The sequence below is a fragment of the Sceloporus occidentalis genome, unplaced genomic scaffold (assembly GCF_023333645.1).
Source record: "Sceloporus occidentalis isolate IW3139 unplaced genomic scaffold, rSceOcc1.0.p SCAF_2, whole genome shotgun sequence".
Classification (NCBI taxonomy): Eukaryota; Metazoa; Chordata; class Lepidosauria; order Squamata; family Phrynosomatidae; genus Sceloporus; species Sceloporus occidentalis.
Genome location: NW_028316982.1, coordinates 113255880 through 113278507, shown reverse-complemented (window position 1 = coordinate 113278507; position 22628 = coordinate 113255880). Strand labels below are relative to the sequence as shown.

Below are 22628 nucleotides of genomic sequence, written 5' to 3'. Positions count from 1 at the left end.
TCCCAGCTCAGCTTTGTTAACCAACTGGGTGACCTTAGACAAGTCACACTCTCTTAGCATCAGAGGATGGCAATGCAAATCCCCTCTAAGGAAACTTTGCCATTTGGTTGCCATGAGTCAGAAAGAACTTGAAGTCATACAACAGCAAATCACATTACTAGTATCTCATATAAAGAGCTTTATTTTCTGGAATTCTAGGTATAAAATTGCAGCTAGAATTTAACAGGCATCATAACATTACTTTTAAGACAAATACACAGAGTATCAGGCTGAAACCATCTATAACTGGGCACAGGTAGGATAATGCTCTACGTTTCTTCTACTACTGCTCAATTATGGTTGGCTTCTATGTTGCTTTATATCCGTTTGTCTTTAAACTAATTTTCTGAGCTTCCTCTTTTAATGTATGTTTGTGTATTCATTTGGTTTTGTTTCATGGCATTACATGAAGTTCCAGGATAGCTCTGCAGATTTCGACTCTCACTTTGAGTATGCCACTGTCTGTGAATAAAATATTTTGCCATTTACTGAGAAATTGGTAATAAGTTAAAATGTAGTAGAAATTGAACACAACAAAACTACCATTTCAGAGGTGCAGATGACATATCTCTAAACACAAATCATAATGGCTTTTCTCTATAATAAAATGCATTATATCTCCCATTGCATTCTTTTTCTCCTTTTTCTCTTTAATAAATGGAAAGAAAAGGAATTTCATTTCAGCCTCTTGTTTTCCAGTTTAAGTAAACTGATGCTGCAACATATTGTGAATTGCATAAATACATAAATTATATCTCTGCAGTGGTGAGGACTAATACTTATTTTGTTTGTGGCTAATGTTGAACTTTTGCCCCAGAATTATAGCCTGATCCTGTGTATATTTACTTGGATGTCATCTTCACTAAAGTCAATGAGATTTAGTTCGTGACAAAAATGAATAGGATTGTAGCCTAGCCAGTTTGTGTTTAACTTAAATTGGCTTATTCTGGGATACTGGGCTACCCCATGAATTTGATAGAGTTTTGTTAGGCAGGGAATACTCAGAGGTGGTTTTGCCTTTTCCTTCTTCTAGGATATAACCAATAGCACCTGATATTCATTGGCAGTCCCCCATCCAAGTACTAAACAGAACTGACCCTGCTTAGCTGCCAAGATCAGACAGGATTTGGTGCCTTTAGGATATTTTTGTCCAGTTATATTAGTGTATGTGTTATTATTTAGCTGGCCACAGAGACAGCAAGATTGAGAACAAAACTGATGGAAAAGAGGAATTAGAGGCAGAACAGACTACCCCTTTTAGCGCCAGATCAGGGTTGTGGCAACTACATGCCGCAGCCCTGATCTCTCCTTTTTGCACCCCAGAAAGGGCACCATAGCTGCCTTTTCTACACTTCTTTGGGGCTGTGTCATGTAGACACAGTGCCAGAGGAGCACTGTGATGTTGCGTGCGATGTGGAGTGGCACGTGGCACCAGGCCAACCTGGGACGGAGTCGGGGCATGTGTCATGTGGTCTGTCGGGCCCTTAGTTATTCAGGGGCTTTTACTCATTTCCACTGCATGTTCTACAGTGAAATTCAGAACTCAGATTGGCTCAAGTAACTGAACCTATTGGAAAGCATAATACTACTAGTGTGAGAGAGGTGAGAGAGGAAAGGAAAGGAAAGGAAAGGAAAGGAAAGGAAAGGAAAGGAAAGGAAAGGAAAGGAGAGAGAGACCTAAAATTGGTTTTTTTAAGAGTTGTACAGTAGGCAGAAATTCAAAGGGTGCAACTTCTCTATCACTGGAATGCAATACAGTGGTGAGAGAAACAGTACTTGCTGATATCCTCTTTGTTGGATACGTCCCAATGCAGCTTTATTAAAGAGGTCTACAAAAGTAACTGTATGTCTGTTGTCACTGTGGCCTGAGAAATACAAAACAACGTTCCTCTTGGTGGCTAATATTTTTTTTCCATAAATGGCAGTTTTAAGGCCAGAGTGGAAGATACAGGAGAAAAAATGGGGCAACCATGTAAACCATAAAAAAGGGAAAACTTTTAGTCCTGTATCATTATGGTAAAAAAATAATTATTATTGTCATTGTGTCCCCTGTCCAGATGTATACACATATTATGGACAAATGGCATTACATCACATTTCACAATGCACATAACATGATCATGCTTAGTGCTTCAAAGCTATTAATGCATATCTTGTAGAAGAAGATGGAAGCTAATTTAATTCTTTGGTATAAAACATATCATTTTCTTCCATTTTTATTGTGTGAATTATATCTTCCAGTTAGCTATTAATGGTTAAGAAACCTGGAGTGATGCATGTGTCATTCTTTACCTTTTTTTTTTAAAGGGAAGACATTCTTGATTATTTGTACATGGAAAACCTCTATTCCTAACACAAAAGGAAGGGCAGAGCTAACTCCCACAAAATTAATACTAGGAATGGAAATAATATTTGCAATTCTTAATTTTTCTGGCAGAAAAATGGGTTTCCCAACACCCAGGAAATGCATTTCAGAACAGTAATATAGTAGTGAGAATTTTGTGCAGCTTTTACCCACTATTTACATGTCCTGAAATGTTTTGGCAAATCATTCTGTTCAAAAATAGATACATATATATTTTAATGAGACTTGTGTGGTTTGTGTGAATAAAATATTGTCTCTGGAAAGCCATGTGTGTTTGCTCAAGATTGTTCTTTTCAGTACTAAATCCAGCATATTAGTACATGGTTTTGTTGTGTAAAATTGCTGCTTTTTTGTGTAAGATTATTTTTTTGGAGAAGCAATGGCAGATAACCTGCATCAGAGGTACAGCTACAATATCATAGCTATACTCCATCTTCTGATCCAACTCTTGAAAACTACCTTAAAAGCCAACCAGCCCACCCAAGGAACACAGTTCTGCAGTGCTGGCAAGTACAGAGTCTTAGGTGTTACTACCTCCCTCCTCCCAGGGAGCAACAGTATTGGGAACAGGTTTTAGATTCTTTCTAATGCCAAAAATGAGATATTTAATAATTACAGTCCAGTATTCATTTGTGCTCTCCCAGTGGTTTAGGATTCTGGATGTACCAAACTTTACTTTATAAGCAGATCATTTTTAATACCTTTTCTTTTCGTCACCTGAGGCATATTAAAAATGTTCCAGATTCAGGATTTCAGAGGCAAACTATCAACCCTTCCCAGTTCCTGTCATAAGCAGTGGAAAACTGATATTTTTGAACAGAAGTGCAAGTCCAGTAAATTGATTTTCTATCAACATACTTGAGATAAACACCCAGAGTTTTCTGTGGCTACTTTTGAGTAGAGCGTGGATGGGAGACTGCTAATGAATGTGTTAACATTGTAATTTTTAAAAGATATTTATAGAATCTTTCAAATTCCAAAGGCTGAGGAAATATGAAAAGAGCTTTAAAAGTTTTAAGTAAGTGTCATATCTTTAGGTACTAATAGCATTTTTGAATAGCTACTGTGCAGCTCATTCACACATGGAGCCAATCCATTCTTGTTTTAACAGTTTCTATGCCACGTAATGTGCACATGCCTCCTTTTGTGGGTCAATTTTCAGAGAGTATTATGTAGCAAGCATAGATGGTATAGTAATGCAAAGCATGGAAAAGGTGGCTTTCCTGCAGTTTGGGTTTCAGAAACAGTGTGCTGGATACACTTTGTGATGTAGACTGGACTGTGGGTACCAGATCAGGTGGAACTGTTTTTTCCCTGTGGGGTTGTTCCTAAGTAGATGATTTATCCTATGTGTAAGACCTGATTACCACCTCCTTGTTCTTCATTATTTCAGAAATGGTGTCAAGCAAGTACTGTACCTATTTGAATGGCATTTCTGAACAGCACTTGGACCTAATCAGTGCAGGCTACCACAATTAACCTTACCAGTATCGCTAAGTATTTTGTTACAGTTCTTCCCTTTGCAAGTCAATTTTGATAAATTGCAGGTTGCAACTGCTGCCCACCATGTAAAAACAGGGTCTGCAAGGTACATCTTGTAGCCTGCCAAACAAGTGGAAGCCATTCAAGTGCTTCTGCCATTTGTTCTTTGCTTTTTGTATAGCTGAAGATTTCATCCTAGCTATCATGGAGCTAGGTAATGATAGTGGGAGCTTGTGTTCAGTTAACTTTTAGGGCTATGTCATCCACAGAATCAAATCACCAGAGCTAGACCTGCAGATATGGTTTCTGCTAGGTTGTTGAGCAAAATCATAATGGTATAATGAAGAATTGCCTATAAATATAATGGAAGGATGGTGGATCAGTCTGGAGAGACAATCACAAGCCAATGAAGAAGTGGACCTGAAGGAGGGAAAATTAAGAAGGGATTGGCAAGCAGAAAAAGCAGACAGGTAGTCGGTAAAAGAGACATATAAACCTAGGTGAGGCAGGTAAGGAAACTAAAGCATAGGCAATCTGACGGAGAAGCATAAATACCTAGAAAAACTCTAAGAAATCACGTAGACATGGCTAGAAGAATCTTCTCCAGGGCAAGTCCCAGGATGGCCTGAAATTTTCTATAGGCAGGCCAGTAAAAATGGAATTACATCGAGATCTGTTCATCTACTGTGTAGATTAAATTATATGCATGTATCTACACTAGAGCCTTTTGATCTCAGGATTACACAGTTGCTCACACTGAGCACTTTCTCATTGCCCAGCAGTTAAACCATCTCCCCAGCCATCAATAAGTTGACCAGACTTATATAGCCTCCAAAACAGCTCCAGTATTTGAACAGTGTTCATGCTGGTCTAAAAAGGTTTTCATAAACCTTTGCACAACGAAAAGAAAACGAGCTAGAAGTCATTATGTTCAGTAAGAAAAGACCAAAACATGTTGACCACACGCATATAGTGATAGAAACTAACTGATGAAAAACAATACACTCCTCTCTGTATTGGCCATTTAGATAAAGGGTGTATCCACACTGCAGAATAAAAGCAATTTGACACTACTTTAACTGTCGTAACTCTATCCTACAGAATCCTGGGATTTGTAGTTTGGTGAGACACCAGAGCTCTCTGATAGACCAGGCTGAATACTTCACCAAAGTATGAAACGCAAGATTCTGTAGGATAGTGCCATGGCAGTTAAAGCGGTGTCCATCTACTTTAATTCTGCAGTGTGAATACATCCAAACTGACCCAGCACATCTGGAATATTCTACTTAGATAAGATAAGATAGCCATTATATTCAAGTGTTGCTTATAGGTTGAAAACTAGCTGAGACATGCAGTTTTGTTTGGCTGTGTAAGATAAGTTACTTTTGCTTATTGTGTAACTTGAGTTCTAACAACTGTTGGGAGTAGCTAACCCTCAAGTTGAATATTTTATGAAAGATTTGTCATTCAAAATTAATTTTTTTGTTTCAGTCTCCATCCATAGAAGGAATTTGGGGCCTTTCCATCTTCAGCTACCACCAAAATAAATTATTTGCTTAAGCACTGGCATTTCTGCCAATTGAACCCACATCTGGTTTTCTCATTTAATAGGCTGCCCCAGGAAAAGAAGAACCATTCTGTGGCCAGGATAGATAATAATATTCTCATCTACTCAGCAGACTTGTTTGGTTAATTGCAAGATGTAGAAGAAATGCACAGCCCAGGAGGATCCTGGTTTAATTTTAGGTGATTGTAACATTTTTGCTTATGTACAGAAGAAATGAAAACAACAATAACAATCACAACAATTCTGGAGCATACATGAAGGGGAAGCTCTAGCTACCTGCTTGGCATGTAGGTTTACTGGTTGGTCTATTAAAATAATGACCAGTCAGCAACTTTATTCTCTTTAGGGAAGCATTTTTAAAGGAGATTCCAGGTTCTATGGCATTTCCAAATATGATATTTGGGCCTTTCTACTTAACCTTCATACCGATCCACCCTTAACTGTTACTTTCAACTAAAATAGACCTATTCAATTTGTAGCATTTACATAAGTGTAATCTTATCATTTATCAACTGACTCAATGAAGTGGGACTCAAGCTGAGACTAGCAACTGAAATTCTGTCTCTGGTTGCATCTGCACTGCAGAAATAATCCGGTTTAACTCCTTTTTAACTGGCATGGTTCAATGATATGGAATATTGGGATCTGTAGTCTTTTGTGGCACCAGAGCTCTCTGACAGAGAAAGTTAAATGTCTCACAAAACTACAATTCCCAGAATTCCATAGCATGGAGCAATGGCAGTTAAAGTGGTGTCAAACTAGATTATTCCTGCAGTGTGGATGCAACCTCTGTTTTCTTCAAAGAGCTCTTGCCTTTCAAAACCTAAATATGGCACACTTTGAAGAGGCAAAAAAATTTCCTCATTTGGTTTGAAGCAGGGCACCCCTGTCACTAGACAGAATAATAGGGTGCCTCATGAAGCAAATATGTTAGTGAGGGTGCAGCAGATTAAGCAACATCACCCTAGCTAGTTTTCCTCAGCCATCTGGGCTTCACAATCACCATTAGAGAACAGAGCAGGGTAAACTACACAGATTGTTCTGGATCTGCTAAGCTGGCCTCCTACGTCTGGTGGAGTGGAGAAGCCTGTTCCCATCACCAGTACTGAAATAAAATTCAACAATCAATCCAGTTGGATACTGTGAATGAAATAGGCAGAGTGTACTATTTGGTTTGTTGCTTCAGACAGCAACACATCTTGAACTAGTCCTGTTGCATACACATTTTCAATAAGTACCTCATTTTTCACCTCTCTGTTCTAATAAAATAAAATAAATATAAAATAATATTTGGATTTAATAGTCTTTAGCACAGTCTTTTCTTTTTCTGATGATACACCAGACCCTGATGATACACCAGACCCTGGTTTTCAGTCATTTCACCATGGATTTGGCTCTGATAAATGCAGTTCTATTTTTTTTTTGTTTTTGTTCTCCCTCCCTTGATGATATAATGTATTAAAATTCTCCTTTTGTTGAAATATTTCTTTTTCTCTTTCTGACTCACTATTACAAATTGCTGAACATCCTCCCAGCAGATCAATGTCAGGTCTTTTTTCTAATCATTTCAATTTTCAGTCCTTTCTACATTAATATTTTGTGAGTGTGATCTTCCAGAAAGACCATTGGCAGCTAGGAGACAGGAACAAAAGAGCTTATATGTATAATTTACACGTAGATCCAATATCCCACTGCTAAACATGATCACATTCTGAAGAATAAAGATGTGTGAGTAGATGTACCTTGACATTACAGAAGAAAACAAATCAGAGTGTACATGCACATGCAAGGTTCCTGCTAAATCCAAGGGAACATGCAGTGATAACTTCAGAGTGTCTGCTTAATCATATCTATATGGTGAACTTGTTGCTGTGTGTCTTCATATCATTTCAGACTTGTGACAACACTAAGGTGAACCTATCTCAGGGTTTTCTTGGCAAGATTTGTTCAGAAGAGATTTGCCTTTGCCTTCCTTTGATGCTCAGGGAATTTGAGTTGTCCAAGGTCACCCAGTGGGTTTCCATGACCACGTGGGTATTCGAATCCAGTTCTCTAGAGCTTTAGTTCAAGGCTCAAAACAGTAATCCACATTGGGTCCCAAGGTAAATTAAAGTCACATCTAGACTATTTAAGTTAGTAAACCATAGTTAAGACTCCGGTCTTAACCTTTGCAGTTTGGCCACTTTCAGAGATAATGATAAACAGAGGTTAGTTGGAAAACAAAAGCTTTGGGGTAGAAGGGAGGTGAATGTACAAGCCAGAGTTCAGTGCTTAAATCACTACACTATGCTGGCTCAGTGTAAAACTAATCCAGGAGTTGCTGGGGTGCCTGTCAGTGGGAACCCTACAATCTCCAACTTACATGACCCTGCAGGATCCTGGGTCAATGCTCCCAGACATAAAGAACCCATCCATGAGGAGTCATGAAACAACAAATGGACGAAGCAGCATTTAAGAAGGGTTAGAGCAAGGACTAGCTGCACAGAATTCAAAAGGCATGTGTGCAGGGGAAACAGAGAGGTGAGAGGCTTGAGAGAAAGACTGGAGAACATAGGATGGTGGCAATAGTGAAAAAAGACAGAGAGCAGGAAGGATGGGGTGAGAGAAGGGACAGGTAGGCATGGTGAGCTGGAAAGGAGAGGAAGGCTATAAAAAGAAAGAACTGGATATGGAGAGGAAAATGGAGGGTAGAAGACTGAGATAAGAGAATTGTTAAAGACAAGAAAGAGAAATAGAACTAAGAAGATTGCAGATCAGTAAATGAAGGAGGTGCAAAGAGAAGGGTCTGAGTTGGAGTAAAACAAAGTAGCCTAATGGACAACAGAGAGGGGTGGGGAGAGGGCAAAGCTCATGAAGGATGGATAAACAGAGGAATATGAAAGTGATGATGTTCTGGCTGCTGTGCTAGCAGGATATAGGGAAGGAGGAGTCCATAAGAAGGACAAACAGGAAGTAGAAAAGAGAGCAAGTCCAAAGATATATAGTTAGGCCACCCTGTGGCCGAAGGTACAGAGAGAACTAAAAGTAGGAGTGGGAGAGCTTGGAGGGAAAAAAGCACGTTGCATATTAAGGAAAGAAGGTGGAGTACCTGACAAGGGCTCTTTTTGACACAAGCAGACGACTTTATGGACCTTTATTATGTATCCCAGTGGTGATGTACCTTAGTTATTGTTATATGCTGAACTCTTGCTAGGAGTCAGTTCTCTTCAGCCTCTTGCTAATTATCAGAATAAAAGACTCTTGCTTGCAAATCAAATGATTCAGTCAGATGGACCTGCAAATCAGGACCAGCCCTAGCTCATCGCGGGCACAGATAGATTCACAATCACTCATAAATGTTTAAATATCTGCACTGGACCACATCCATGCCAAATATAATATGCAACAAACACACCCATGACTCACAGAATCCTTGGTGAGGGAAATATCTTTGAGTCCGTTGTTAACAGACCAAATTCTTCCAAAAAAAATCTAGTTGAGTCAAAATCTTAGTTAGAACCACACTCTTTTATTTATTGGAATATACTTTGGTCATTAAAAATAATAAGGTGGGATCAAGTTGTCAAATTTACTTTTCCTCCCATATTCATTAAAAATATATATCTCAAGTTGTTTCTATTGAATTGATAGACAAATGTATGATTTTGGATAAGCACTTGTAAAAAACAAACAAGCAAAGGGGGGGGGGGACCTTAAACCATGCTTAAATTCAATAGGTAAAGCTATGTCCAAAGTGGAGAGATCACACCTGTGTTTTTTATACTCTTTAAATATTGTATGTAATCAATTATCTCCTCCTTCTTTGTCCATTTCTTAGTTTTAGCTGTCAGCAGCAGATTTTTGAAGAAACTGTGGTGAGCATGGGTGATAGCTGATTGAATGCGTTGTTGTTGTTGTTGTTGTTGTTGTTGTTGTTGTTGTTTTCTGGACCTTCTCTTTTAATTCACACACACACACACACAACCCTTAAGGGAGATCAGGAGAAGTCTGAACAAAGGGACTGGCAGTCTTTCTATTCCTAAATTATTTGTGTTGCCTCAGTGAATGTCAGTAGTTGGACAGCTGGTAAAATAAAGGAACGATGCCATCTCTTTAAGTAACCTATCATTTCATTATAACGATCATATTTGAACATTACTTAAAACTTAACTGACTTGGATGACTGATGCTCTATATTATTTTTGGTTTCCAAGTGCATGTCAGAGGCAATCCAGGTTTTCAAATCTTTATTCTTATTTGGGGTTTAGATTGGATTGATATTGGACTAGATTGGACACAGATCTGAATTGCCAGTCAGGCTCTAAGATGAGTTTAAATGCCTTGTCCTCCATCTTTTTTTCTTTTCTTTTTTACTGCTCAGATTATGGATATGTTTAGAGACAAACATGCACATTTTAGAAACATCATAGGAAATTTCCCAATATCGCTAAACAAATAAGCAAAAATCCTATTCTCTTATTCTAAAAGTCCTTGACTTAGGGGTTGTACAGATCTAACAGATGGCAGGAGGCCACTCCTTTCCTGGCTGGATTGGGGCCCTGGCAACCTCACACGATGGCTCCAATCTGGCCTCTGGAAGGTGCAGAAAGGAGTCGCAAAAAGTGGATCCTTTTTTCACCCTCCAAAGGGCACCATAACCACAATGGCACGGCTTTATGGTGCCCCTTCAGCACTGTGTCATTTGGATGCAGCGCCGGAGGTGCATCAAGATGGTGCATGCCATTTGGAATGGTGCGCACCAAAATGGCACCATGGGGGCAGAGTTAGGGCAAATGTCATAAAGTTGCCGCACCCTGACTCTTCCCACAGGTCAGCACTTTCTGTCAGTCTGTATAGGGCTTTAGTCACATGTTTAGCCCTTAAGTAATGCTTTCCAAATGGTAAGTGGCTATGGGGCTTTGGACCTTGCAGTCCAAATAATAATAATAATTATCCAGCCTGTACTATTATCATAAGCTTGCAAACATTTAAAATGAAGTAGCAGAAAAACCGATACATTCCACAATCAGGAACTGATTAAATGCCTTTCTTGGGGGAAAAAAATGCTTCCCCCTTGGCATCACTTCAGTCTGTTCTGATTTTAGTGTTTGGGTCTTGAATGAGAGCCAGCTGGATAATATCTCTAGATGGTGAATGCCAGCCAACCACACTATCTAAATCAAAATAAATAGGGACAGAGGACACTGTATGGCTTGTAGATCAGATATATGACACCTGATAAAAGCTTATTGTTTCTTTCATGAGGGCTGCCAAAGCCAAACATATGGCATCCCAGGATTTTTTTTATAAACAAATAAAAGGCCAGATCTTCTAGGAGATAATATATTAATATGATTAGTTATATCGTGTCTTCCTTCTAGAATTGGAACTCAAGGTAACTCACAAGATTAAAATTAGATACAGGTGAGAAAATAACTAAAATAATTATATATATATATATATATATATATATATATATATATATATTAGACACAAATTGAATTACAGCACAATATTAAAACAAAGGGATAAACTAAATTACAGCATCCATACCTTGAAAATCTTTTTTTATTATTTTTCGGCAGCAATCTTTTGCCAAAATACAAATAGCATTTTACTGATATTTTTGACAGTCTCCTCACTGTCCGGATTAAGAAATGAGAAGATGTCTACAGGATTTTTTCCTCATTCTTTTTCAGTAAGTAAATACCATGAAGATCTTCATGATTCTCAGACATGGAGAGCTTCGCCTTCTGTCCAGCATCACTCTTCCCTTCCCAAGCTGCCTGGGGACCCATAGCTAACTGTCCCTGCATTTTCTACTCTGAATGACCCACAAGTATGATGCCACTTGAACCCGGACTCACCCTTCTTGAGTATTCCAGGAAAGCAGAAGCCAGAGCATCCATGGCCACAAGAAAGCACACGAAGAGGAAGAAAAATAAGTGTATATAACATCAACAAATTTTGGAGAATCAAAGCTGCCTCAAAATGGCTCATTTTCAATTAATTACAAAACACCGACAGAATTGTAAGTCTGCAGAGAGAGTATAACATGAAAACTACCCAGACACCCATAGATAATATTGGCTGAAATCCTGATCAGGGTCATTCACACTTACCCTTTTTTTTTTTTTTTACCAAGAAGATACTGTCTCTTTGGTGATGCCATTCCAAATTGAAATTCCCACAATGTTTGCCATGATCGAATCTCTCCATGGCATTTTATCCCTATTGCTGTTCACACTTGTGTGTGTGTGTGTGAGAGAGAGAGAGAGAGAGAGACAGCAATAGGAATAAAATGGCACTAGAGATTCAATCATGGCAGGAGAGATAAAGGAAAAACAAAACAAAACAAACAAGCTTCATTTATATACAGCTTCATACCGCCTAAACAGTGTCTAAGCGGTTTACAACTGTAAGCTAATTTGCCCCCAACAATCTGGGTACTCATTTTAGCGACCTCGGAAGGATGCAAGCCTGAGTTGAGCTTGAGCCCTTTTACTGGTCTTGAACTCGCAACCTTGTGGTTTTGTTGCAAGTTCAAGACCAGCAAAAAGGCTCAAGCTCGAGGGGAAGGAAGAGGGGGAAAAGGAGGGAAGAGGAGAAAGGAGGACACAGCATGTGTGGGAGGAGAGGAGGAGGAGGGAAGAGGACAAAAGAGGACTAGCCGGTGGATAAAGGAGGACATGGCAGTAGCGGCAGGGGAGAGGGAAGAGAAGGAGGGAGGAGGAAGAATTGGTGGACAAGCCAGATCATTTTGAAAATAAAGATGCCTTCATTTCCAAAATGATCCCATGCAATCCGGTAGTTCTCACTACCAAAGATCCGGATCATTGTGGTACCATGAAAAAGATGCAGTAGTTGACCCAGTGCCAAATGCATCAGATCAAGTGGGCTTTTTGGTGCCCTCCCCCACAAAGTGCACTGAGTGCAGTCAGGGGTTGAATGAACATGTATGAAATAACCCCAGTTCCACACTGGGTTATTTCATAGTGTGAATGACCCTTTAGTTTACAGCATCAATGTAATTCTACTGATGTAGGTGGTGTAGGGGTTTCATTGTTGAACTAGGATTCACATCTTTGCCCATCCATACAAATCCACTGAGTGACCTTAGACAAGTTACGCTCTGGCCCAGTTTGTACAGGCCAAATGAAATGGCCTCCCTACTCCATCTTCTTGGCAGGGCAACCAGGCAATATACAGCTCAGTCGCTGGTTCTAGTGCAAACAGACCAGATGACATCCAGCACAACTGAACATTAGAACAGGGGTATGCTCCCCTTAAAACATAGTAAAAATGGATTTTCCGTCAAGATCTGGAGCCCTTCATTCCAACACCAAATGGCCGTTTAAAAAACATCCCGCTGAGCACCAGTTGCTTACTCTGAGGTCAGAATTGAGTCCCTTACAGTGATCAAGGCTGGGTGTCTTGTTTGGACCTCAGAGTAAAGCAACCCACAGAGGCAATGGGATGGGTATGCAATCAGCTACCCGGCATCAGAACCGATTGTAATGGAAGAAGATCAGGACAGGTCTTGGGCCAAAGTAGTCTGAGCTGCCATTAGCCAGTACAGACAGCACCCTAGTCAATGAAAGGAAAATCCCCCTCTGAATAAAGCTTGCCAACAAAATCCTAGGACAGGGTCACCATAAGTCAGAGTTATTTCAGAAGCACCTAACATCAACAACAATGTGTGAAAAGAGAATCAAGGCAACAGGAGATTTGACCAAGAAAATGGAAAGCATCAGAGAAACAAGCTACTTAGAAGTGGGTAGCTTTTGTCTGCTTTCCATTGCAGTTAGCCCATGACCTTGGAAATTCTGTCACTACTAGGATAATGCACAAATGGGATTATGGCAAATGACTGCACATCTTCTGACGTAGCTAAGTGTGAGCAGGGAAAGCCTTATGGGAGGGATAAGGTAAGAACAGGTTGGTAAATTTTGTAGACTTCACTGAGTTGTTCTAGAGAGCAAACTTGCCCACCTTCAATTATGTGTGTCAAATATGATGAAGCAATCAACCAGCAAATGAACAGTTTCTTTTGTTATTGCTTAAAAACTGTTGATTTTATCATATGAGGCAAACTGCAAAAATCCCGTGCAGAAACGGTTTTAAAAACCAGAAAAAAACCCACAAAAGTGGGTAGCTTTTCACACACAACGGAGTGAATGTAGCATTAACCCAAACAGAAAGTAGACAAAACTCACCCCTTTATTACTTTCGGGATTTTCCAAAAGTAAAAAGGAGCCCATTTTGTCTAGCTTCCATTTGGGTTAATATCGCATAAATTCATATTAATGTTAATGTCATAAAAAATGCTTTTGTGGAGTTTTTTTTTTCTATTTTCTGTTCAGGTTAACCCCAAACATTGTCTGAAAAACTACCTGCTTTTTCGAGGGGGAGGGGTCAGTTTAAATCCAGTTTCTGGATGGGATCCATCCTGTGTGATAAACTGCTATGTGAAAAGATCATTGTTTGTGTACTGAATGCTCCTCCTTTTTTCTCACCCTTTTCCCTGTGTGTTCTCTTTTGAATAATTAGGAAGAAACACACACAGAGAGAGATGGTTTTGAGTTTCCAATATACATCAATTGCTGCATCTAATGCGATGGCGGGGGTGGGGGATGTCTGTTGTTCAGTTTTAATAGCTTGCTTGCAAGTTATGTTAAGTGAGCCTTTGTGGGGATGGATGGATGTTACTTCTTTTTTGTCAGTTTGTTTGGGAACTGTAGAGTCATTTCTGACACCACAGGAGGTGAAAGAATGTCTATTTACTCTCTTTAACATACAGTATGTCACCAAACCCCTATAATTTTCGGCAAGACAACCCTAATAATTACCTGATTTGGAGTTTTTAAACAGTATATTTAGATGGTATAATTTTGTAAGTGGGCTAGTGGGTGTGAATACTCATTCAAAGGGAGTGTAAAATTTTTCATCCAAATCACTCAAAGACTACAGAGCTATCAACTTTGATGACACCACCCACAGCCAGACATTTATATTCTGTATGACTGAAATCCCTAAAATCTCCTTTCTCTCATTCAGTCTCCCCCCCCCCCTTTAATTCTTGGTTGTTTGGAATACCAATATTCTTTCTTGTATACTTGAGTGTGAGTTAGGAACAAAAACAGGAACTTCTGTGCAAGATGCCCTCTCTCTCTCTCTCTCTCTCTCTCTCTCTCTCTCTCTCTCTGTGTGTGTGTGTGTGTGTGTGTGTATCTGTTTATTAACACTACCAGTAGGACCAAGACACTTGATTCTCTTATTCCACTATATTAGTTTGTCAGATGATGGATATGGCAGCATATATTCTATGGCTTTTTAGTGCCACCACTCTGAAAGCCCAGAGACTGGTACTGTTGCTCCCTTCCAGAAGGGGTGACATAAAAACCAAATAAGACCCTATCTGGTCATACAAAGTTTCAGACTCCTATCCACCACTTGGAAAGGTATATATTTAAAATAATTAATTTATGTTACTTGATACCATTCTTTTACTCTTTACAACATTTAATGTAGAGAAGAAACTTGGGTTTTGTTTTTTTCATGTTCATTGCTTAAAAAGAAAAGTGTGGTTCTGATCTAGTTCTCAGACTGAGCTGCTTGTCCCTGTGCTATTAACTCAGGGGCTTGACAGACTGCCCTGAAGGGGCGGCCTGCAGCCACCTCTTTCATAGCTGGATAAGGGCTGCGGCAACCTCACACCACAACCCCCATCTAGCCTTTTAAAGGTGCAAAAAAGAGCCACAAAAATGGATTCTTTTTGAACCCTCAAAAGGGCGCCATAGCCACAATGGCATGACTATATGGTGCTCCTTCAGTGCTGTGTCATCTGGATGCAGCACCGGAGGTATGCCATGATGCCGCACACCGTCTGGAGCAGCGCACAGCATCAGGGCACCCTGGGGGGTGGAGTTGGGCATGCATCATGAGGATGCTACACCCTGATTCTGCCCCCAGGCCAGACTTTCAGGCTGGTCTGTAAAGGGTCTCAGGTGTCTACCTCTCTGCTTGAGATTCTGGCCTGAATTCCCATCCCTTTTCTGGGCAAATAGCAATGCCATACTAGTATCGTGATGAGAAAATATGCTTCCACCTGTTAAATTGGGCATTGGAGGCAGCACACCAACCAGGCACCTCAACAAACCAATGCACAAATAAAAGAAAACGGCTCAGTTAATTTCAAATTGATACCAAATTGACTGAGATTATGACATGCTGGAATCACATCCCACCCTGACTTCTTTGACCCCTAAAGTCCACACTACACTTGTGGCAAGAGTTATAGAGACTGTTTATTCTGGATCAGTGGGGAAACATTCTGGCTAGGATCTAGTTGATACTTAAACTGAAATCCATTGTTTGCATCAGAATTGGCATCTCCCTACCTCCTACTGCTCTCTGTGCAATCTAAACAGCTGCTTGAAGGAGAGGATGCCACCAATTTTGGTAGAAGCAAAGGGAACTAACTTAAGTGTTGGTCTGGAATCAGGGTTTCTAGCTCTTTGGGGCAAAACAGACCAGCATAAAAAGCTGGCTTCCAGCCAGCTTGGGGGTGAGGCATACAGATGAGCCCCTTACTCCCCAAACAACAGTATAAGGAAGGCAAAAAACCCTTGGAAAGAAGAGAAAATTCCTACCCGGCACTGAAAGCAACCAACATAACCACACTGAAGTAGAGGTGAGAGAGTGGGACAACAAAATCGCAAGAGGGAGAAAGGAGAGTGGTGCCAGCTTAAATAGCCTCAGCTCTGTCCCCTAACCCTTCTCTAATGTGGCGCAAGAGTGCAGCATTTAATCTGATTTTGGCCTACATTCAAGACGTCAGCAAACACCCATCCCCAGCCAGGATGTGGCCCGGGCGATGTGAATTGTCTAAAGAAAAAGAGAAAAGAAGACAATATATTGTCCCAATACATCTTGAAAAAATAATAGTGAAAGCACTCAAGGACAGAGATTAGTTGTTGCAGCTAGTGCCAGAAATTGTCAGAAAATGCTCCCAACAACACCAAAACGTTGTTCATTAAAAAAAAAAAAAAAAAATCCTGAGAACTACACCAATAAATACCACAGCCTTCTGATCAATATGCTTCCCTGAAGGAGCCCTAAAAATTGCACATTTTTTTCTTTCTAAACCTGGAAAGAACTTCAGATTAAAATGAAAGTGGCAAAAAACAATACAGGAAATCTTCTTTTATCCCTGTTCTAGTCAGTGTATTTTAGACATGTAAATTCAAATGTGAAGGAAGGAGTGGTAGAGATTTTGCCCCCTCCATCTGTTGACACCACAGCTAGATAAATAAGCATAAAAAGAGGGCATGGCAGGGGTGATTTTCCAGGGGAAATTATATTCCAGGTTTGCAAACATGTGGAGGAAATGGCCATTTTACAGTGGTATATTTTACAAACATGATAAACTAGCTTTGTAATCAGGGTCACTGTTTAGTGCTTGTCACTGTTTTTACAATGCTTCTGGGTTTCTTTGCTCACCAACATCTTGCTTTATGTTTTTAGAGAGTGGGGTGGGGAAGCAAGAATTATTAAAGGGTTTTATCTGTTGTGGTAGTAAATAACTATTTCTATTTATCAATTAATTTTGAATCCCTTGGTGCATTTAGTAAAGCATGATGCTGGCATGGGGGTGGCATCAGGGCATGTGTCATGCGGACACCACACCCCCACTCTGCCCTGAGGCCAGCATTAAACACCAATCTGTTTAGCCCCAAACTGAACAAAAGAAATGGTAGCTTTCATGGAATTCTTCAGGTGCATGGAGAAAGTATGACTCATGCATCTGGGATGCCTCCATGCATCTGAGAAAGATGCCTTCTTCAGATGCGTCACATATCTAAGGATGTAGACGAAGTTTACAAAGTCTTATGCTACAGCTTATTTTGCTTAGTTAGGGCTCGAACAGACAAGACAAAATAAAGCTGCTTTGGATCACTTTGGAAGTATGCTGTTTAAATGTTGCATGCATCCTAAGAGGTTGGAAGCCATGCCAAAGCCTGGTTTCACTCCTAAGCACCAGAGAGCAGCTTTGGCACAGCTTCTGGCCCCTTAAGATGCATGTGTCATTTAACCAGCATACCCCCAAAGTGACCCATAGCAGCTTTATTTTGGCCTGTCTGTTTGGGCCCTTAGTCTGAAAGGTGCTACAAGATTCCTTTCCATGCATTACCATAGTTTTCGAGGAACTCCTACTAATTTATATCAATATCTATGACTTAGGATCTTCTAGCATTTTGCATTTCAGTCCCAAATTCTAAGCATGCAATGGACATGTTGTTTATCTGACTGCCAAGCATGTCATGATACAGGTGTTGTGAGATACAACATACACATTCAGAACACTGATTGATTCACTTGCTAGGTAATTTATGCAATGAGTTAATTTCCAAATTGCTTTTAAGAAATGTACATGATGATGTGAATACTTTAGTATTTGATAGTTGATGGGTTGTCATCTAGACAGTCTTATACTCAGGGCCTTTTACAAGCAACAATTATCTCACTAACCCCAGGGTTTGTAGTTTGATGAGGCATTTGAGCTCTCTACCTGAGAATTCTAAACATTCCTCCCTGAAAATGCAAATCTCATCTATTTCATGAGATGCTGCAAAAAGAATCTGAGCAGTTCTGTCATGTGAAGGGGAAGTCAGATATTACTGGGGTTGGTTAAGGGACAGTGATGGTTCTAGTACCATCAGTAAGGTAAGTAAACTCTGGAATATTCAGAGGACATGCTGACGTCTTGATACAAACAGCCAATATTTTCCGTTTGTTCTAGAAAAACCCATGCAAAGTTTTCTCACAAAATTTGATTCTGCCTTTCTAATACTCATCCCTGGGTGAGATCAAGTGCAGATGTGAAATTACACATCAATTTGGTAGTGCTAATGAACACCAAATTTCCCACTTTTTGGTCCAGTCCATATTCTTTTTCATTGACTGTCAAATTGTGTTTAGAAGCTGGCTGTGGATGCTTTCATTTAAGCCAGCTTCAAGGAAGAATAAAGTAGTAATTGCTGACACCCCCCCCCCCAACAAAACCTTTATAGACAGCACGAGGGGAGTGGGAGTAGGGGGATTTCCCATAACTTATTAGTTTAAGCTTTCTGAGGTTTTTAGCTTTGTGGTGCTCCTGGCTGCATTGGCACAAGTATACTTGAGAAATTGCTGGGGGGGTGGTGAGGTATTCCATTTTAGATATACAATGTAAAAATTTACACAGAAAAATTAAAAGACTCTTTTGGAATCTCCATAAGACACATCTCAGGCTGCCTAAGGCAGACCCAAAATCTAGGTCTGCAGTTCTTTTGATTTGGTTCAGTTGTGGATGCCCATGTGTTGATTCTCTTACCCTTGTAAACAGACAACATCAAGCACTGTATTTGGACTACTGAGATCTGAGTTCAGATGTGAGATCCAGGATAATGATATGTGATTAAAACAGAACCATTGTTAGGTTATGCTCATTCTTGAAAAGAACAACATTGGTTTTTAGCTTGTATGAGCTCAAAAGTGGCTGAACTGATTTTTAGTTTAAAATATCTAGCACAATTATGCATAATACAGTGGTTTTCAAAGGGTATTCTGAGTAATCTTAAGGTTCATAAGAAATATATCAAGACTTCCTTATGTAAAAAGTGACAATGGCAGACAAACATCCCTAAAATATAGCATACTCCCTCCATATTGATCCTCTCTATAGTATGCAGATACAAGACAATGTATCCAGTTTTATAGTTATTTCCAACGTCATGTCTAGCAGAAATGGAACTATTTCAGTGTGGTACAACTTCCTCAAGTTAATATTAAGTTAATATTGTGGATACCTCTTCTATAAGAAGGATCCTACCACACTGAAGCAACTCCCATGCTGCTGATCTTATATGTGAGATGGATGTGGATAGCCTCATTTTCTTTGCAGCAACAATAAGACTCGATGAAGGCCCATTGAACCTAGCCAGTACCCTGTGTGAACCAAGTGTCACCTTAGACAATGTCTCTCTAACAAGTTTACTCCAATGACACTTCTCGATTTTCTCAGTAAAGTTGTCATTCAGAAAAGTGTTCATTAGATTTTTGTAAGCCACTATCTCTGGTGCTTAACCTGGTTGAAGACATTTTAAGCTCAGACACAGCTTTGAGACCGATGTTTTCAGTTGACTGATGTCTTGAAATTGGCCTGTTACTACCGCATGCGTATGTTTGTCATTTTTCCCTTTTTCCCAGGTGCAAAGAGGGCTACCAAGGAGTCCGCTGTGACCAATTTTTGCCGAAAACCGACTCAATCTTGTCAGATCCAAGTATGTCAAATATTTTTTCTTCTATGTTTATCACATGCTAGACAAAGCCATTGCTGTGAAAATATGAGTTTTTGCTTTTTGTCAATATTGTATTATAGCCCATTCCAGAAACTTGTATAGTATTTTTGTATGATCAAATGGTCCAAGTATTTCAGAACCTGATTTATTTTATTTTATTTTATTCTGGTGGGGTATATGGAATAAAATATTAGTTTTGGGTACTGTATATTCGATTTAGGGGAGAAATTAAAACCAGAAATAAATATTTGGATTTTTTGAAAAGCAAAACAAGGCAAAATTCCAGTTCTTTGAAATATGTATTTGCTTGTCATTGTGATTAACTTGTCATTCTGTTTGCCATATGATAATAGTGCTTGTCATTATGATGGACAAGATACACTTAAATGAAAGGAGATTTAAGTACACCTCGGAGTTTGGAGGCAATAGAAACAGTGGAAACTAGAAGCTGAATGTTAAATCTCCAAATCTCCTCCTCAGCAGAGGAGGAACTGGTATCAAACAAATATGAGTTTCATGGGAATAACAATGTTTTATCATTATATCTGAAGTGAGTCGGTGTTAATTTCTGAGTTTCTATTGTTGCTGAATTTCATAGGGTTTAAATGGTAATTTAAAGACTTGTTTTATTGGGTTTATGGTTTATGATAAATACCTGCCCCAAGCATGGGAAGGATAGAACAAAAGTGTCTCAGTAAATAAACAAGGCATGCATGTGTCACAATTCAAGACATTCAAAGCAAATTATTATAAAGGAAACATGAAAAAAGGATTACAAGGTCCTTTTTCCAAAACTTCCATTGTGTTATGAAATGCCACCCTTAACAAAGTCCTCCAAATAGTCTTCTTCTTCTTTATTTTGCGTCCCTCTCCTTTTTGGCATGAAAATTAAAATCAGACATACAGTAGATGGCCATGTCAATGTTTCTGTGCTTTTCTATTACATAAAACCAAAAATGCTGTTTGGATGTTTGGGTTTCTTCTTTTAAAGACATTGATATTTGCTTCTTCCTTTGAATGTTTCATTCTTGATATTGTTCTGTGGCTTGTTTGCAAAGTTTATTGAGTAAAATGTGTCTATGGACAACCTTTGTTCTGTTCTCTTGTGTGTCATGTGATTTCCACTGTGGCCTGTTTTGTTGGCACTAGTTTTTCTTTATGCCTTCTTTAACTTTAATTGTGGTACCATGATGACTTAAGACAAATGAACCTGATTCCCCATTTGTTTAGGAAGGGACAAAGGTATGAGAAGTAAGAAGTAAGGACATGAGAAATCTACTGAGGAGACAGCATGGTGTAGTAGTTTGAGCATCAGATTATTCAGATATTGCTTGATGCTATGGAATACTGGGAATTATAGTTTTGTGAGATACTGTATATACTTGACTATACGTCGACCTCATGTATAAGTTGAGGGCAAGTTTTAGGGTCAAAATTATGGATTTTGCTATGACTCATGCCTAAGTCGAGGGCAAAATTTAGGGGCATATAATAGAAGATCTAAAGGATAAAGCAAAGCAAATCAGTATCAAAGAACTTACAAAATTCTAGCAGACATAGCTCTTTGTGCATACGCTTAAGACTGGATGCATGAGAGAGTAGAGGGGGTTGGTGCTTCACATATGATACTCTTGCTTTTCACCAGGAGACAGTTCCTTCTTTTAAGTAAGAGTTTAGATATAGTACTTACATTGACTCATGGATAAGTCGACTCAGGTTTTTTTGTGTCAATGTTTTAACCTAAATTTCTAGATTTATACCTTAGTATATGCAGTAGTTAACCTTTTCTGATAAATATTTAGCCTTCCCTGATGCCAGAAAAAAAACCTAATAATCTCAGGATTTCATAACATGGAGCCATGACAGTTAAAGCAGTATCAAACTGCATTAATTCTGCAGTGCTGATACAACACAAGTCACAGACTGTGAAGATTCCCATCAGTCTGAGTCTTCTCATGTGGATTTCTTCACATGTTTTTCAACCATTTTTTAGAAAACTATTTTTGAATATTCTTCCCATTCCTATTCTGGACCCACATTTCACCTAACTGGACTTACAGTTTCTACTGTGAACCTACACTATAGCATTTGCCATCATGACAAAGAGCTACATTATCACTAGGGATGTGAATCTATGATTTCATTCTTGCATACAAGAGTAAGTAATTTAATGTTTTTCTTTCCACTTGATCAAATTGCAAGAATGTTAAAAAGAGGTGCAAAAATCATATAGCATAAAAAAAATCATCTGTACAGAAAAATTAGTGTTTGCACAAAAAATTTAAAAATCTTCTGGTAGTTCACCATTTTTTTAAAATGAGTTCTTTTGATTTATTGAGATGCCCTTTCTTTTCAATGACAAGGAAACTTCCTATCACAATTGGCACCCTGTGTTCTTCAAAAGAACTGGTTCAACAAACAACAATAACAACAATAAAATTCAACAAATCAGGACTGATTATCACATAATCGACAGTACTTCTCCCTATGAGTGAGTTAAATGTAAAACGCTCAGTTTTTGGGAACCCTTCAGAACCATTTAATATTAAAAAGGTGTAATTACTGCAAAGATTAATCAGGAATGATCCATTATTATTGAGTTTTAAATCCTTTCCTACACGAGGGAGATTTAAGGGATAGGGTGGCAAACTTGGATCAATCATGAGATGCTCACAAAGAAAGTCATTAGAGGGCCCAATTCTTGCATTAAAATCACCCATTAAGATGCACCTGGAAGAAACAAACCTAGTGGTGATATCTTCAATATAGCTAAACAGTTGGTCCAAATAAGTGGCTAAATTAGACTCATTTGAGGTAGAGGGAATATAGATATTGAACAAAAATATCTTGATAT

General features: G+C 39.1%; 1 protein-coding gene across 1 annotated transcript in view; it reads left to right on the top strand.

Moving 5' to 3' along the window:
• The window catches only part of NRG3 (neuregulin 3), a 763610-nt gene that overhangs the window by 537234 nt on the left and 203748 nt on the right, over nucleotides 1-22628 (top strand). Inside the window, exon 3 of the mRNA XM_089510637.1 lies at nucleotides 19683-19756. Within this exon, the coding sequence (XP_089366763.1) occupies nucleotides 19683-19756 (74 nt within the window). The remainder of the gene's footprint in view (nucleotides 1-19682; nucleotides 19757-22628) is intronic.